The following is a 19,309-nucleotide window of genomic DNA, read 5'->3' on the forward strand; positions in this document are numbered from 1 at the left end:
TGACAGTACCTTTGAAAAATAGTTACTAAATTTTACGGTAGGATTGTCAGACAATTTGCTACTATTAGTTGAACTCCAATTCCAATGCCTTATTTTGTATATACGAAATTAAAAATAAAGACAATTATAATTACAAGATCATTTTATTCGTACTTTTATATGCAGATATAGCCAGCACAGTAAATATAATATGGTAACAAAATACGTTTTGTAAAAAAAAATCCCTAATGCTTACAGAACTTTATTTAAATTTTGTTTAGTTTTACATTTCCATTTTACTAGATATTCTTGGATGAGAAATTTTGTTTTTTAACCTCCCTGGAGCTGCATCACTAAATTCAAAGCTTAAGGAAGATACAATGGTATTGACGCTTATATTATCAATTATTTTTACATGATTGCTTTAGTTATATGTGTGAAGATACATCAATTAATTTTCTAAACATTAATCTTTATTTTTGAATATATCTTTACTATAAAATTTTCTTCTTACTAGCGCTTACTGAGAGATTCTCATTCTGAACAAAAATTAACAAAATGTAAAACCACATGAATACGAGAGAAAACAATATAATGAAGTTTTTAAGGATTTTTTTCTAATTTGCTTTTCTAATCTATAATGAATTTTGATATACAAAATATTGACAAGCAAAAAATTAATATCCGTCATGCATTAAGAACTTCGAATCTTTTATATTTAAGTGCTGCAAACATTGACGAACAAATGCCGGCTACATAAAGTAATCAGGATTAAGTGAAAATTGCGATAACGGAAGGAAATAAATGCTTTTTGGTTTGATAATGTAGAATGAATAGAGCTAGAAACTAGGGACGATAAGTTGCTCTTGTAAACTATTATAGGTAATAGTTAAGAACAGCTACTTCTCATCTCCCGTGCACGAGGATACATCTTACTGTTGCACTACCTAAACACCCTAAGTACAAGGGCAAGAACTCAATCTATTACCTACTTTTTAACATCCTAGATAGTCATTGAATAATTCCTGAAAGTATGGTGTTTCTCGTCCTTCCCTAAATGGGAAGTACGGCTCCTTAACTATAACCCTATTATATTTCAATGTTAAAGTTAAATAATTATAGAGTAGGTCTGCTTGTGGCTGTTATAGTTGGTGTACATTTGAGCTACAAATTCGTTAGCAAACCATCGCGACAGAAAGAGGAAAGCAGAAATAGCTGACTTCCAAGTAAGTATACATATTGAGAAACAATATTTGATGACTGACGTGCTTGCATATTCAGTTAGAGGCTAAGTTCTGAAGATATTTTCCTGACGAATCGTAAAAAAAGAACTACCTAAAGCTTGCCTTACCAAAAACATCCAAAAGGTGAACACTGTAAATTGCAGCATAAAATTATTGCTCTCTTCATCGTAGAAGTTTACTTTTGGCGCACCATTAGAAAGAATTGTTGAAAATTTATAGTTCTTTCACTAATTTCCTTCTCATTGTCCCATAGGAGCTCCTTCGTGGGGCTAAGCGGTTAGTGTACGCGCCTTTGGCGTGGGAGACCTGGATTCGATTCCCGGCGGGAGCTCATGTACTGATTCCACGTTAATCAGTAGATCCGTCTCATAGCGTCGTTGCTGAAAGGGACGTTAGACGTAAAATCAACACAATTATTGTCCCCTTAAAGGTTTCTGTCCCGGGTTCGATTCCGGCGGGAGCTCATGTGGTTCGGATTCTACGTTAATCAGTAGGTCCACGTCTCATATAGCCTCGCTGCTGAATGGGACGTTAAACTCAAAAATCAACTCAATCAATCAACCCTTAAAGGTTTCTACTGGTAACATGGTAATGTCTCACTTGTCATAGAAAAAATTCAAACGGCCACCAGAAGTAATTGTTGAAAAATTACAGTTATACGATTTGCATATAAATACGGTTTCCAAATGTATAGCATAAAAACTAAAGTACAAAATCATAGACCAAGCTGTGCTAGGTGGCCACTAAAAGCACGTATGCTGTCTAACCGAGTCAGGGCAGGTCGAAGTTGGTAGACGTGCGTCCTACGGTAGCAGGCGCTTCAGCGATAGTAGGTATGCTCGGAATCGAGGGTAGTAGAAAAAAGTGAATTTTGCCTATGGTATGAGTTTCAATAGCATTTGTCATGGTTTCATACTAGTAACACTTCACATGTAAACACAAAATACAGGTTCTGTACACTTTGCAGAAATATGCCGCCGGTGGAAAATAGCATCTAATAGAGCTATCTTCCATATGTAGTCATTTATTTTATCCATAGTAAAGCACTTATAATGATTTGACACTTATAACCCTACACTTGTGAACCTAAAATACAGCTGTATTCCTTTATATTTAATTCTGTCGCCTGCAAAAATTTGTTCCTTATAAACATGTCTTTTCATGCAAAGCATTGAATTTTACCTGTAAATCTTCCAAAATGTGGCGCGGCAAAGCTAGACTTGCACCCTCTTCATCACTATGGATTCATGTAGAAGTCGGTGCAGATTTAAAATAAGGGTCGAACTATAAACGCATTGCCTTTGGTGCTGGTCAACGTTAGGCACACCACATTTTGCAGAATTTACAGGTAATCATGTTTATAAGGAACAAATTTCCGCAGGTGACAGGTAGTAAATAATACAGTTATATTTTATGTTTACAAGTGTAAAGTTAGTAGTATAAAATCATTACAAGTGCTTTACAAAAATCAAAATAAAATTGCGTGTAAAAGATTGCTGCATTAAATACTATTTTCGTTGCAGTTTTATTGGACAGAACAAATGTATAATAATAATATTTTAATAGACCACTGTGTAAATAATCGAAATAAGTTGTGGTCTTATATGTGAGATGTGTATCTACGTAGAAATACATTAATAAAAGTCTAGCACGGATTCGCCCATAAGGTAGTCATTAACTACCGTATATAAAGTGAAGTGAAGCATGTCAGTGTGCTGACTCATGACGTGCAACCATAGAAGTGTCCGACAGTTAAAAGGAACCACACATGGATGGAATGTCTTACCTTTACACCATTTCAATATTCGCTGATTTCTTCTTTAGTAATCCATAACTTACTTATACACCAGAATCATTACAAAAATCTTTTGTGTGTTGGACAATCAGGGATTTTAACGAAACCTAAATTATTGGAAACAAATTTACACAGATTTTCTATAAAAACTGGTAACTACTTTCTGCTCTAAAGCTACTGATCCTTATATTAAGTCGCTTGTATAACTAGGTTATGGGTTACCGGAAAAGACGTCAGAGTATTTTGCAATGATTTAATATTGATTTCTTGAACAGGATAGGAAAGATAAGAAATCATTTTTATGTAATGTGTCGTGTAACATCCATAAGTAAATAACAGTTGTTTTTTTTTTAATTTTCTTTTGTTTATTACTTTTACATATTTTTTTGTGTTTCTATTATTTCCAGATGTTGGTGACAAAGGAGATAATCGAGAGGCTATTAACAGCCTCATTCATGGGCGCTGGAAGTTCAAGGTTAATCAGTACATGCCATTCTCTTTGTAAAGAGGTTGAAGGAATAAAATATTATGGATTCACATACTATCCAAGGTGAGTTTTGTAATTCGTTACTTATTGAAACTCGACTCATACTCAGAATGTATACTTGATAGAATAGAAGGGGGGAATTGGGAAGTACGTTTTTTTCAACCTTTTTTTTTCCCTCACAGGTTGTAGATGTTTTTCTAGTTTTTAAGAACTGATTGTATGTTGCAGGTTTTTGTTCACCTACTGTGGTAGTGGTGAACTTTCGGCATCTTTACTTTTGATGCTGCAACATCTTTATTGTTGTTGGTCTGATTTCCACCCAATTACCCCCTTGGGAGTAATCGGGTGCAAAACGATTAAAACCATTGCCGGTGCACATAAACCCGTGAGTGTGATTGGGTGTAAATGAAGGAAGGTAAAACCTTCATTTGATGTATATAACTTGTATTCCACTTAAAAACTAATAGTTTTATGTAGCCTAGAAAAAAAAAATATACCTTTGTTTACGCAAAATAAGGAGTAACTTATTTCTAAATCTCAAAGCTACTTGAATGCCTTTTCAAGCCTTCCAGTTATTATTTATAGTATCATATATTGTCCTGTGAATTTAATCCAAAATGTATCATATATATATATATATATATATATATATATAAAGATAAGCAGTCAAATCTTCAAATCTTTGGCCGAAAACATAAAAATAAATAAATAAATTAATTAATTAGTTAATAAATAAAATATACCCAAGATAACAAGCCCTATTATTCAAACAAACATAGGAGAAGGTAATAAGACTAACACTAAATAATTATGAACTATTACAATAGAATATGTGTTGGAACACTTAATTGATAAACAGGTCCTATTTACAGCATCACAACTGTTGGCATACGCAACGACCATTGGAGGCCTGAGTTGAATAAAATAGCTTAATGAGCACAGTGCACTATGAAGCAAAAGTGTACACCACAAAAGACAAAGATAACACAGCATTTAAATGAATTCTAACGAAAAAATGTTCACTTAATGCTTTCCGCCCATTTACTCCCACATCATGCGCCCCTTGGGGATAATTGGGGGTACAAAATTTTAACTGCCTCACAATGAGGATAAAAGATTGCTGCTCTTCACGGCATCATCCTTATGGTGTTTTTAAGAAGCAGTAAAAAAATCTGGCTCAAAACATTAATAGATGTGCGATTTATTGTGATTCAAACCAAAACCCACACAAACCTGAAACTCGGTTTCAAATGTTATTTTCAATCAAATCAGTTTTTGTTTTTTTATGTCATTATTACACCATCTCAAAATTCATCAAAGATTTTTTTTCTTATCAACATCTACCCAGCCAATATTTGGGTGTAATTAAATTCTATAAAAATATACTGAAATGCGAAATATACATTTTTTTCAAAAGTTTTCTGCCCAATTCCTCCCACCATCCAATTTCCCCCTTCTACCCTAATTGAAATACTAGAAAAATGAAAAGAAAAAAAGATAATAAAGCCTTTGATACTTTTCAACATGATAGCCCATCGTCTGAGTGTAGGTGGTGATAGAGCTACCTAGGCAGCCATTGAAAAACTAGCCAGTGCGTGACAGACAATGGATAGTATTTATAATGAAAGACCTTAATTATTTGCTTTTTAATTAATTAATTCATTCATTCATTCATTTATATTAACCTACTAGTTTCTGTGCGTTCTTTGTATTAGAATATTGAAGAAAACTTTGATTTTTGTACTTACGTTACAGGCTGTTAAATATCACAGTGTACATTCTTTTGTTGCACTCATCTTTATCACAGAAAACACCAGACAATTACTGAAATAATACCTCAAGATCAACATGATCCAAACATAGTGTTGAGAAAATAGTGGCGAATCTTTAGTAATTTCTTTTTATGAGTGAAGTGTTTCGATTTGTAATTAATTGACATATGGAGAATGACATTATTATTATTTATTTGTACCAATACGAAGTATGTACTACAAAAACAATGGGAATGTGGTAACATTACCTTTTGGTCCAGGTTACAATTGAACGCCGTTAGCAAATTTGATCGAGAAAAAAATCGGTATGCATAATTCCCAAACATATATTTTTCAATGGTATTCTCTCCTGGAGATATCTTGATATATAGATATTTTAAGTCAATTTTAAAGCAAGGTGTGTACTGAGAAAGCCTGTTGAAAGTAATTATAATCCCATTAAGGGTATCGTTTCAATTTAAGTTTCGAAGTATATATTTGTGAGTTTTATCCAAAGAAAAGCTCTCTGGGAATTTTCGGATGAGGGAAATTCGTACAATCTGGATTGACTGATAGGAAACATGCTCAGATCCACAGCTGATGGTGAGATGTGCAATGTAATTCCTGATTCTTCAGATGCCCATCGGTGGTTAGTTTCCACGAACGTGCGAAATGCATTTTAAATGATATAAAGCTTTTGTTATAGACCGTAAGGTGCATATTACAGTATCGAAAAAGTAGAACTTACTTTGATATTTCTATCATGCAATGTTTAATAAGACATAATTATTGTTCTAGTGATTATTAATTCGACTCTTCTAGTGGACCTCTCGTGCATGAGTTCTTGGTTCGATCCCAGTTCGCGCCAAGTGAGCTTTGTGGTAAACAAACACCGTGTGCGGAGGTTTTCTCGGGGTTCTCCCCACTTTCTTCATTCCACCATTTCATTCATTTCTCATCATCACCGGGGAGCGCAGTGGCTCAGTGGTAGAGCGTTCACCTCCGGTGCTTGGGGTCTCTGGTGCGATCCCAGCTCGCGCCGTGTGAACTTTGTGGTGGATAAACAGCGTGCTCGTGGGTTTTCTCGGGTTCTCCCGTTTCCTCCCACTTTCTTCATTCCACCATTTCACTCATTTCTCATTATCACGGTCTCCTTTAGTCTAACCGGCATAACCGTGGAACGTTAAACTTAAAGATTTCATTTCATTTTTTTTTCTCATCATCACCGCGTCCCTTAGCCTAGCTGGCATATTTGTGGGATGTAAAACTTAAAGATTTCATTTTCTTTTCTAGTAGTATTTGTTTCTTTTCTAGTCTGTGTATGTAATTCTTATGTGTTTTCCATATTGATGTAGGAAAGAAGAAACCTTTTGTGGGGCTGCGGTGGCTCAGTAGTAGAGCATTCACCTGTGGTGCCTGGGTCCCACGTTTGATCCCAGCTCACGCCAAGTGGACTCTGTGGTAGACAAACACCGTGTGTGTAGTTTTTCTGGGGGTCCTCCAGTTTCCTTCCATTTTATTTATTCCACCATTGCTTTCTTTCTTAATATCACTGTCTCCTTTAGCCTAGCCGGCTTAAACGTGAGACGTAAAACTGAAAGATTTCATTTTTTCTCGAGAACTTTTGTGCTCACTGTTGATGACGGGAGATAAGACTCCTTTATCTTCAAATGCGTTGCCAATTTTTGATTTGTCTTTGATTAGAAAGAATATCAAGGTGAGTTTTGTTAAACGTATGTTAGTCTGTTGCTGAATGAGGTTGTTTTCCGCCGTGCTGTATTTCTTGTTGTCTGATTCACGACTACTTTGAAATGCTCTTACTCGTCTGGTCACTGTAGTAGATAGAACTGAGTCACCACAAGCCTCCTGCGAAATCCCTTGTTATTTTCCAATGCTTTTCTTCCACGTGAAACGTGAAACTTTATTAGTGCTTGTTGTTCTTGACTTTTAAATGTTATTTAGGTCGATAAAACACACACACACACACTACACTTTCAGTGCTTCTAACTCATTTACTAACACAAAGTAATCTTTGCAGTAATCGGCAAAGCAGTGAAAATGTGGCCATCGCTTCGGGTGAAAGCAAATTCTTATTCTCTAGTCGTTGCTAACACCTTCTATATATTAATCAGGGAAGCAATGAAATGTGACCATAGACTTCGGTGAAAGCAAATACTTTCTCTTATTATTACCAGTGTCATTTATGTGCTAATAGGGAAAGTAGTGAAAATGTGAGCATTGACTCCGGTGAAAGCAAATTCCTCATATCCCATTGTTGCTAATGTCATTTATGTACTAATGGGGGAGGTAGTGAAAATGTTACCATCGACTCCGATCAGAGCAAATTCTAATATCCCCTTGTTGCCAGCGTCATTTATATACTAATCGGGGAAGCAGTGAAAATGTGTCTGTCTTCTGTCTTCTTCACCGTTATCGGTTATCCTTATCAGCATCAGCTATTATAAGCTAGTATGCTATTAATGTATGTTATTTGTTTGTTTAGCCAATCCATGTCTTCTTTATCATAGTTGAATGGTTATTTTTTGAAACTATATTGCTTATGTTGCTATAATAGGTTTTTACTTTATTTATTTATTTTCCAAATTGCCCTTGTCCAAATTTAATTTCAGTTCTACTTCCAGATGTGTTGGTTACATTTACCTTGATCATAATATAGCTGCATTGAATTTAAGTTTCTTTTTTCTTTTTTTGTAATATAGATATGTTATTTTTTTCCTTTTTTTTAACTGATCCTTTTATCATAATTCTGCTTCTCGAGTTATAATGTTAATTTTAATAAATTATTGTTGATTCCTGTATGCTTATGCCTGTAAAGTTGATAGTATGATATGAATGATTTTTTTTTTCTCATAAATTGATACCAGTTTCTATCAAGAATTTTATAATCAGTTTTATTGAATTCCAATTATGAGATGCCAATATAAATTTATATGAAAGTGGAGTATTTTCATGAGCTTTGATTAAAAGTTCATATAAGTTTTTTCTTATATTTTGGTACAATTCACATTCAAATAATATATGGTTCATAGTTCCAATCCCTTTATCGCACCAATCTAATCCAATATCCCAGTGGTAAGTTTCCTTTTTTTAATTTGGTATAATTTATATGGAGTCAAAGCAGTACCAAATAATAATCTATAGTATATAATAACTTCTCTTCTAGACCAGGATTGTAGAATTTGATGAAAATTTTTATTTCTGTTATAATATATACTCCAATAAAGCTTTCCTGGAAGATTTGTCTATTGATTCTTGTATCTTTGAATTTCGTTTTCTACTATGTTTTTTAGTTCTGAATTTAAATTTTGATGGCTGATTTTTAGTGATATTCTGATTCCTTCTGTACATGATTTCTTAGCAGCTTCGTCTATTATATCGCTATTTTTTATGTTTACATGTGCCCTCATAAATAAAAAACGTATTGAGTAGTTCTCTTTAGTCAAAGATGAATAAAGATATTTTATATTGAGAATAATCCATGAAACTTTATAGTTCCAGTGAGTATTACCTAGAACATTGATTACACTTAAAGAGTCTGTGCATATTATTGCTTTGCGTTTTTATATATATATATATATATAAAATGTATAATAAAGCTTGTCGTATGGCGAATGCTTCTCCATCAAAAATTGTCAGGTATTTTGGAAGTTGAAACTTTTGAGTAATCTTTCTTTCTTCTACGTAAGTAGCTGCACCTACATTCGTATTTTCAAATTTTGAGGCATCTGTATAAATTAGTGAATGTTCTTTACCATATTTTTCTATATAATATTGCCAAATATTTTGGTAAATACTATTTTGTACTCGCACATTCTTAAAATTAGAGTACGGTGGAATTATCGATTTTATTTGCACCAAATTTATTGAATATTTCCATGCATAACATGGGATTGATGGTATTTTATGAATTATCTGTTCATATTTTTGTAATTTAATATATGAAATTAAAATCCATGGTTTGTTATTCTTGTAAGGCGTGTTAGTTTTTCTTAGTTTCAGTGAAAATGTGGCCGTCAACTCTGATGAAAGTAAATTTTTATCTCGCATTGTTGCCAGCGCCATCTGTATACTAATCGGGGAAGCAGTGAAAATGTGACCATCGACTCCGGTGGAAGCAAATTCTTTATCTCCAGTTCTGCGGTGGATTTTTCTGTCTTCTTCCATTTTCCTTAAATCTTTTATAATAATTCATTTGCATTTACGATCTATCTCCTTTATCCGAAATGTTAAATTAAAGATGTAATTTAATGTAATTCCCACTAAGGATGATCCATTCATTCGACAATTACTATATAAAAGAATGTACATGAAATGAGTGTGTAGTTTTGGTGATAATATACATCAAACTTCGTGAAGCATACCAGTAAATTTTTTCGATTACTTGAATTAAATGTACAGACATGTTATTTATTTTGCCGAAGAACTTCGTTCAGAGCTAATCGGTGCTACTAAAAATTATATTGTAAATTTCTTGTTTCAGGTTTCCGGACCAGAAGGATCCACCAGTGACGCCTTCGAAACTTTTTATGGTTCAAAGAGTTCGATGCCTGGGGAAGAAACCGTACTGGGAGAAAAATATTATGCGTGAATTAGGATTAGATGACAAGGTAAAAAAAAATTTTGTATTACTTTGTAGCCAGTTGTAGACATGATTTCATACCGTTATATAAATAATTCCGTTAATGCGTGATTAGATTAGTCTCTCTGTTTTCATAATAGTAGAAGTTCAGTACTTACCTAAGCATCCGAGTACAAACTAATGATAAACAGTTTCAGTAAATGCCAGTCGCAAATTGTATATTATTATTATTATTATTTTATATACATCATTCATTAAGTAATTTTCTTTCATATTCAGAAACCCATTTTTAGTAATGATTGATAATCACATGCTAGTTGTATGAGAGTTAAAGGCAAGAGAAGGTTTCGTTTCAGGTTCTAATATCTTGTATAGTACAGTTAAACAATAGGCACTAAAATGAAGAGAACAGAACTGTAAAGGGGGTGAACAGTTCCAATCGAAACGTACCCTCATGTCCAAAATGATTGTCGCATATCTATAACTGTGTTCTTGTAAGAATATAATTTGATAATGATTTTGCAGGCTACTTTTAATACTAATACTTAGTGTATAATCGCGAAATGTATATTTGTGGTAAATTTCATAGGAAAATCATTAGAAATACTAAAATTAGAAAGAATAAAACAAAATGTTGCTAAGTGGACAAGAAAGTTTTATTTTCGTTTTATTGTTCTTATTTACTGCTTTTTTGACATGAAATTTGCCACATACATGTCTTTGCCGATTATACACATACTAACATCATAAGAAATACCAGGCGGATTCGTTATCAAATTATATTCCTACAACAACATATTTATAGACATGCGACAATAATTTTGGACATGAGTGTACATTTTCCGTTTGAAATCAGAATGTGTCATCACAAGTTAGTAGTGCTGTCTACTAACATACATACTGCTCATTTAGTGAATTTTAACGTTGATAGCTAGTAAGACTTGACAGCTTGTATATTTAAAATCCATAAGTGGAAAGGTACAACAATAATTGGCTAGAATTGCATGGAGAAATTGCACCGAGCTTCTGGAAGTTTAACCCAGATATGTTTAGATTTTAGAGTTACTCTTGTGTGATGTGAGTTTCTGTGTGATTGCACAACGGAATAGCTACATAACCAATTTAACCCTTAAACGCGCACATTTTTCTTTTAATGGGAAACTTTTTTTATGAAGTTTATTAGGCCTCAATTACAGTAAACAAAAAATGTTTTAAAAAATCTTACGTTGTCACTTTGTTTTTATTTTGACTTTTCTTTGTCTTTGCATATGTGCAAAGTTGTGCGATGCTTTTAGAAAATATTAAGGATAAGTCTTCAATATTGTAAATCATTATGGTGGGGTTTCGTGAAAATATTTTCATCAATACGAAGATTAGTTACGTGTTTCATGTTTCACCCTTAAAGTCAAATACACTGTTATTAAACTACAGGTGTAGGATTATAAATTTAACAGGCCATAAAGATCTCAAGTTCACAATGAAAAGCTTTGAAATAGTTTTTCTTTGTTGAGGCAGAGATTTACTTGGCATTTTTCACACGCCACAAAGATATCTCTTGTATTCTGGATATTTGAAAATAGTTATTTTTGGCTTCCATATTGACCAGTGATCGATTGAGTCCCTTCTGACATACTTTGGTGGGATTGACGACGTCCTGAATTTCTTCCTCGCTTCTTCTACCTCGTTCGATCTCCTTGCTTCCTCCTCTTGATCGGTTTAAGTCCAATCTTACACAAGGCCTCTGCCAAATCTGTTCTTAACTCCTCTTGTGTCTTTGAAGACTCTCTTCCAGTTTCAGCACAAACCGACCTATAAACAATCCATGTGTTGATTACAGTAATGTCGAGGAGGTGGTAGAACAATCGGAAGTACCGTTTTCTTGATTTTTAATTTTATATGTAACCTTCCTATGTTACTGTCAAGGAGATCAACTTGTTCCATGTGGGATTGTACATGGACACCATTGCTGGACAAAATACTTTTTTTTTTTTTTTTTTTTTTTTAAAGTAAAACCGTTCAGCCTTGGAATTGTCATTAAAATGAAGGTAACTTCTTATTTTCAGAAATAATTTTTGGGACATTGTCTCCTGGACAAGATTATTACTCAAAATGTCATTCGAAAAAACTCTGTACAGGAACGTATAATACAGATGCCTATGAACTTTTGTATGTCAAAAATTGACAAGTCTATTGGCTTGCTGAGATCACTTTGATTCCAATACAAATTGAATTCATCACAAACTTTTGTCAACAATTCATCCGTAAAAAGAATACTTGAAAAAGTGGTAAGGAGTAGATTATTCCAAAATCTCGTGAGATATTTAGTGCTTCCCTGAAATAGAAAACTACTATCTCCAAAGTCATGGTTTGCTTTCTTCAATAAAACATCCTCTTCTTTTTAGAAATTTTGTTTTTGTTACCTTCTTTCCCTCTGAGGGGTTTCCTGAAATTGTATCTTATGAATTAATAACCACATTGTTGCTTGAGCTGCCAACACCCTGTATAAAGTCAGAAGGCTGACAGTTTGTTCCTGATGCACTAAGTAATGTGTTACTTACAAGGAAATTTTCTTCACCGCCTTCGGAATCAGAAAGTGGCTTAAGGGAAATAGTTTAGTGGTCCACTGTAGGATTCTCATCAGTATAATCAAACTCCAGGTCATCCTCACTGTCGGATTGACACAATAATGCACGTATTTCATCCGCTGAGCAGTGCTTCAGTCACACACGATCCTTAATTAACTACTTAACAACACGTAAGGTACGTGTAGTTTTGCGTTCCAAAACAAACCACTGCTGAATATTGAATTGAAATTCACACAAAAGTACAAAATAAACAACGTAGTTACACAAAACGCAGAGTCTTGCACATCTTCAAACCCGTGATATACACAGAAAGTACCATGAACGCTCACTTTTGCAGATCTGCAAATTCAAGAAAGAAACAAGTATGTCGTAAATAATGAAAATTATGTGTTGCACTTCGTTTGTTTGCGAGCACGGAAACGTAAGGAGGCACTATAAAAATAGTCAAACCGCTACTAGGAAGTCTTAAACGTAAAATAAACTTCAAAATCTCAGAAATATGTACGTTTCCGAGATCAACATGTGCGGACACAAATCAAACTGTTTATGAAATTCAGCAGCATGTGGTGGTACACTTGAATTGGTATGTTTAACATTCGAGTTTCGACGTCATAGGGAAAAGACAAGCAGCAGTTCGCGATGGAGGAATCGATGTCGATAAACCGATTAATTTTGCTTTGCAGATATGCAAAACTACGTGTGTGAGGGTGAAGTGATACGTGGCATGATTATCAATCTTAGAACTCCCAAGGATCTTCTGGTGTTAAATTGATTAAACTGTATATTGCAAGGTGGAGCCATGGAGGTACTTACTTATCCAAAAAATAGAATCACGCAATAACAACAGAAGCAATTTAAGTGATACTTTGTGTGTTTACCAACCTTAGGCCTCTTAAGGATATTGATATTAAGTAAGTTGAGATGATTTTGAGTTTAACGTCTCTTTCAGCAGCGAGGCTATAGGAGACGGGGTCTACTTATTAACGTGGAATCCGAACCACATGAGCTCCCGCCGGGAATCGAACCCGGGACTCCCACGTCAAAGGCAAGTACGCTAACCGTTTAGCCACGAAGGAGCTCGATTATATTAAGTGGATTAAGATGCATATCCTAAGGGGAGAGCTGGGTGTCACAATTATGTTTTTTAAAAAAGCGATGGCATGTAAACATAATTTTAAAAAATGACCGATATTTCGGTCCAGTACATAATTTCCAGGTTCGCTGAGATGAATAGTGACATTCCAGATACAGTTTAAATCCAAATTCATCTCCCATCTCCATGAAGAGGTTATGGTTGGGAATGACATGTAAAAATAATCAGAAATGAAGAATATTAGTGTCCAATTTATGACTTTCGGGATCGATCAGATGGGTAGTGACACTACCAATGCCATTTAAGTCAAAGTTAAGCCGCCATTGGCATGGGGATTGGAGTAGAAGGCGGTGGCGTAAAAATGCCGAAAACAAACGATATTATGCTCATCCCATAGTTTTCAGGGTCGCTGAGATGAATAGTGACAGTTCCGATGCCATTTAAGTTCAGATTTATTCATCATCGACATGAGGCATGAAAAGTGGAGATTAGAAAGGAGTGACGTAAAAATATTGGAAAACTACTGATATTAGTGTCCAATCCATAGTTTTCGTGGTCGCTGGGATGAATAGTGACATTCTTGGTGTCGTGTAAGTCCAAATTGATCCCTCGTCGGCATTGGGGGCGAGGGGTAAGAAGGGGTTCAACTGTTTTCCATAAATATATTCTCCCCGTTCGAAGAAGGGGCGTTTCAACTAGTTAATCTAAATAGTCTGAAAGATGGTCCCGCCCATCGAAACTTGAAACGATGATAGAAATAACAATTTGCAATCAGATTGCTTGAAATAATGTAAGTTACGTATATCTTAGTTGAAGTTTAAGGAACAAGTAAATAAGTAAATAAAAATAAATGCAGTCGTTAGTAAAACAGGGCAGTAATATAATTTCCAGATGTAGGGATACATGCAGTGGAAGTTTGCAGCACAACTCTTGATTGATATACACACAAATAGACGGCGTTGAGTTTAGAGTTTTGTATGAGAAATTTCAACCAAAAGTCTCAGGTCTCCACCAGTTGACTTAAGACAGTGGAACTATCACGAGAGCATGTTCGTGTTTCGTTTTTCTTTTCTTTTTAATTTTAAAATGGTTTAACTGAAGCACAATCGCTGAAGCTTCTCCAGAGAACATCTCCGAACTTTATCATATATTCAGGTGTACTGGTGATTTGGAGAATTTTAGCGTAGCAGGATATCTGTGAAAGACTAAGTGAGATTTTGCCAGCCTTTTACTGCCATGGCTGATGAAAATTTAATGATTTTAATTCGTGCTGCGGATAAAGGCACAAAGTCACAGAGTGAACTAGACGTCACATCACCATCAGTACATACCATCCTGCAAATAGGTATTCTTTAGCCATGCCCGCTAGTCTACTGGCTAGCGCGTGCAACTTTGGTGCACATGGTCCCAGGTTCGATTTCCAGTGAAGGATCATTAAACTTTAAACCTATTATAGTGGTTCGCATTTCGTCGTAAGTTGTAGGTTCATATCTCAAATAGCTTCGTTACGGAAAAGAGGCGCCAAATTGAATATACAATATAATACGTAAGTTCGTTCCCGATGGATACCACATTCGCTATTAGAAGACGACAGCAAACTCGAATGAAATGGAACTGTTTCATGATCCCAAGATTTAGAAATAGGACGTTTCTAGGTGTAGCAGATATCGTAACAGGTGACGAGGATTTGCTTCACCTATATGATTCCAAAACGTCAGTTGGCAATTTTATCTTGCCAGATGACTCCTGTGAAAGTAATGCGATCACACAGCATCGGCACTTGCTTAAAAAAAAATTGCTTCACACGCCACAGAAGACGGTTAGTGCTAATTAGTATGTAATTGATTGCCTACCAGAACTTTGTGAGATGTGGCCAAAGACTGATATCTACGAGGTCGCCTTCTACCTGCACCGTGACTGTACCCTCGTGGAAGCAAGTAAATTCCCTCTATACAATTTTCTGTTCTAAATATCTTTCGAATGATATGATAAAGTTCACCACAATTTTTTGTATATCAAATAGTTATATTGTCGTCAGTGTACAGATAATCATAACAAAATAGTCCAATTCATTGAGGAGATATCAATGAAAAAGAAAATCACTGAAGGAATCTCCCTATTTCCACGAGTGTACTCCTATATACACTGTGTTATGGACAGTCGAAGTTCTGGAGACGTCACGTGTCTAGTTGATTACTCACTCTCTCCCTCAATCGAGATCTCGCATCACGTACTTCTTTTTATTCCAAAAAGTGAAAGAGAATTTCCTTCTTTTTATTCCAAAAAGTAAAACAGAATTTCCAGGGATGACGATTTAAAGTGCGGAAGAGGCATGTGGAAGCGTACGGGCAAGAAGTTTTAAACATACATGACGAAGACTGGCGTAGGTATTCCCAGGGATTGTTTCAAAGGATGCAAAGCTGAATAGATCATGGAAGAATAGATTGAGAAAATTTAAAAAAAAAAAAAAAAATCTCCCGTAGCTTTCCAGTATGAGGAAATTAATTTAGAGTAATTTACTGATTATTTTAAATAAATGTAAAGTGTACAAGCATTAATTGCCTTTCTGGTTATTTTATTCGATTATTAATTATTTAGTTGTTCATAAGAAAAAAAAAGTATTTCGGAGGTAAGGTATGCTGTAAAAAGTTTATACTGTACAGGTCACTTTTATTTATTTATTTATTTATTTATTTATTATATATATATATATATATATATATATATATATATATATATATATATATATATATATATATATACACAGTGGCGGATCCAGGATATGATCAAGGGAGGGGCTAAAGCATAGTTTGCCGTTCTATCCAGTGCAAAGCAGGATTTTGAAGCCCATTTTATCCAGTGTAAACTTGAGCGTCAAGGGGGGGGGCTATAGCCCCTATAGCCCTCCCCTTGGATCCGTCACTGTATATATATATATATATATATATATGGCGCGGGGAAGAGCAAGTGCTCCAGCATTATACCAATTGCTATCTGTATATTTCGTTTCACATAATGAAGTATCAGGAACATTGTAGATTGAGTAAAAGAGATTTGACATGTTTGGGAGTACTTATTTTGTCCAGAGTTTGATCCGTTTCCATTCGAACAAATTGAAGTTTTTGCTTACTTGAGATATTCCACTCTGCCACCATCGATCGATTTGATGACCACCCCATATAAACCATTGCATGACATCGCAGTTTCCACTGCAGCAGACTTGGTTGCAGTTGTACCAGTGGTATATTGCCCCCACTCTTGCTTTGAGGTCTTTCTAGAGACTATTTATCGTGTGAACCTCACGTGATGAAAGGCGCCGTGTGAGTTGAGAAGCACACAAATACATGGGACTAGCAGTGGAATATCTTTGAAGGAAATAGCATGACTCCCAGTTTCAGCTGCCATACGTTTATTATAGGCCAACGATGTTTTTTTGCCACGTGTGTTCTGTGAAGCTTTGTCCTGAATCAGTTCCAGGCGGTTGGTGTCGTCGCCATACAATACTGAATTTAGCCTCTGTAAACTGGGGATAAAATGTGTTCTTCGTATTAAGCAGCATTTTCGACTTCACGAATCTTAACCTTCCCTCTGTAGTAAAGACCAATAAAAACCACAAAACATTTCTGAAAATTGTCTTTACATCGACGCACAAAGTTACAACTGTCTTTTTCATGAGGATTTCTGTGTATGAGAGCTGAACTTTCTCACAGTCATTTTGGTAAATTCATGCTTTTTGAATTGTCACAACAAATTCCCAGTGGTCACCAGATAGGTGCCTTGTACAGCCTTCTTGCCCTTGCTCTTTCGTTCCAGGTACTGTTAACGCGTGCACACTGGCATTGTGAACAGTTTGCAGCCTCGATTTGTAATAAATTGCACGATTCATTGTTGATTGGACCATATGTAATATTTTAGCTTTAACATGCAAAATTCTCACAGGTCCTCATATCCCGAATCCTCTTTAGCATTTGTCTTATGAGTTTGACTCCCTCTTTATTCATCAAATTCACAAAAGACGTATGCTAATTTCGTTTGTGTTGTGAGTTGTGGAAGAGGGTGCTGTGTGTAATGTTTAACACTAACTATGGCCCATCCTGCCACAAATCGTTGTTCTGACACTGTTCTATGCGAAAAATTCTGAAGTTTGCGAAAGAGCCATAACATATCCTTTTTAAAAACTACTATTTTTCCGCGTCATTTTGCCCATTACAGTACTTCCACTCTGATACACAACAGCTGGGAGACTGATACACGTGCGCGTTCAGTTTTATTGCTGTGCGAAACCTATTATGACAGTATCCCTTTTTGCAAGTTGTTCCAATGGATACGGACCAGCCTCAGTGTTTTATAGGTTTTGAAAAGCTCTGTTCGAGAATTTGAACATTATTCTTTTATTTTCTTTATAATAGTAAAATAAATCAAAATTGAAATGAAAATTCATCCTGTAGTTCTGTGAATGCTATACTAAGAACAGATATTATGTCTAATTTTGTTCCTTTGTTTTGTGATTCATACATTGTAATATATTTCTATTTTAGCGGGGTAAAATATCGATCGTAAAGAATATTCCAGAAATAAATGCCAAGCTGTGGAGGGTGAAGCATCTTATTAAAATAACTCCGATTACTTTCCCCAATGGAGAACCAGAACAAGCGGATATTGGTGGCACTTTCTTAAAGGAGAACGGAGAATTGATTGTCACCCCGAAGTTGAAAGTGGATGAAAAATTTCTTGAAACAGACAAAGAAAAAGAGCGAATCAAAATGGACGGTGAGACTCTAAGAAAACTGTATAGGATGAAGTGGATAACTCATCGTGTGTAGTGTGTTTTATGTAACTAAGCAGTGTTGATTGTACCTTGTAATATAATATAACGTTAGTTTAAAATATGTTCTTTGTTTTACTGTATTTTTATCTTTGTTTTATTCAGTTATAAAGTATGCCTGTGTCACTCAGTCATTTAGTTGGAAAAGAATATCTGCAGGAACTCAGATTTCGTGGAATTCAGAAGGTACTTTTATGTTTATTAAAATCAGATTGGTAGCCTTACCAGCTTAAGAAATACCGCGACGTTACCAGTGGCTGTGCCCGATGTGCAGGGTATGTCTGTTAACTATCGCCCTACATCTCACTTTCCAACTTAAAACTATTTGCTGAGCAAAACAATATATTCACATTAAAAAACTACATATGTGTCTGATGAAGCCAAAGTGTTAGTTGGCAAAACTGTAACACATATGTAGTTTTTAAATGTGAATATATTGTTTTACTCACTTTCCAGTAAAGGAGACTACGTTGAAATATACTTTGATCAAGTCTGTTGCATTACGTTTGACAGGCTTTTCAAAGGCTGTTGAGTGTGCTTGGCTAACCGACAACCCATTGCTTATTTCTACAATGGAAACCCACAAAAATCAAGTTTTACAGGAATGTCCGTGAGAGTGATTAGATGAATTCCCATTTCAGTTGCCATGCACTCCATATTCGCCATCGTTGACTTCGCTTTATGACTGGTTGGCCTTGACCTTATGAATAACAACTGAGGTGTTCCGCTGCCATATAGGGATGGAATCAGTCAGAATGATCATCTGGAATCATGGGGGCAATCGATTATAATCTGTTTATTTATCGCAGTCCAACAGATACACGTATGTTTCGTCCAGAAAAATGAAATTTTCCATTTTAACCTCTCACGATTATGCCTGTTAGGCTAAGGGAGAAGGCAAGTGAATGATGATGGAATAATTCGTGGAATGATAATATGGGAGGAAAGGG

At 35.1% G+C, this 19,309-nt stretch overlaps 1 protein-coding gene across 2 annotated transcripts; it reads left to right on the forward strand.

The window, feature by feature from the left end:
* Positions 1-715: 715 nt before the first annotated feature.
* mRpL30 (mitochondrial ribosomal protein L30) lies at positions 716-18,442 on the forward strand. 2 transcript variants are annotated; one of them, XM_081764252.1, is made up of 4 exons: positions 716-861; positions 3,426-3,568; positions 9,758-9,884; positions 18,073-18,442. In XM_081764252.1, the coding sequence occupies exons 2-4, from the start codon at positions 3,426-3,428 to the stop codon at positions 18,355-18,357; spliced, it is 555 nt and encodes a 184-aa protein (XP_081620378.1). In that variant the 5' UTR covers positions 716-861; the 3' UTR covers positions 18,358-18,442. The 2 variants fall into 2 exon arrangements, with proteins under 2 accessions (XP_081620378.1, XP_081620377.1); XM_081764251.1 differs by having other exon boundaries at positions 717-1,205.
* Positions 18,443-19,309: the final 867 nt, after the last annotated feature.

This window comes from Thermobia domestica, chromosome 7 (assembly GCF_964235325.1).
Source record: "Thermobia domestica chromosome 7, izTheDome1.hap1.1, whole genome shotgun sequence".
Taxonomy (NCBI): domain Eukaryota; kingdom Metazoa; phylum Arthropoda; class Insecta; order Zygentoma; family Lepismatidae; genus Thermobia; species Thermobia domestica.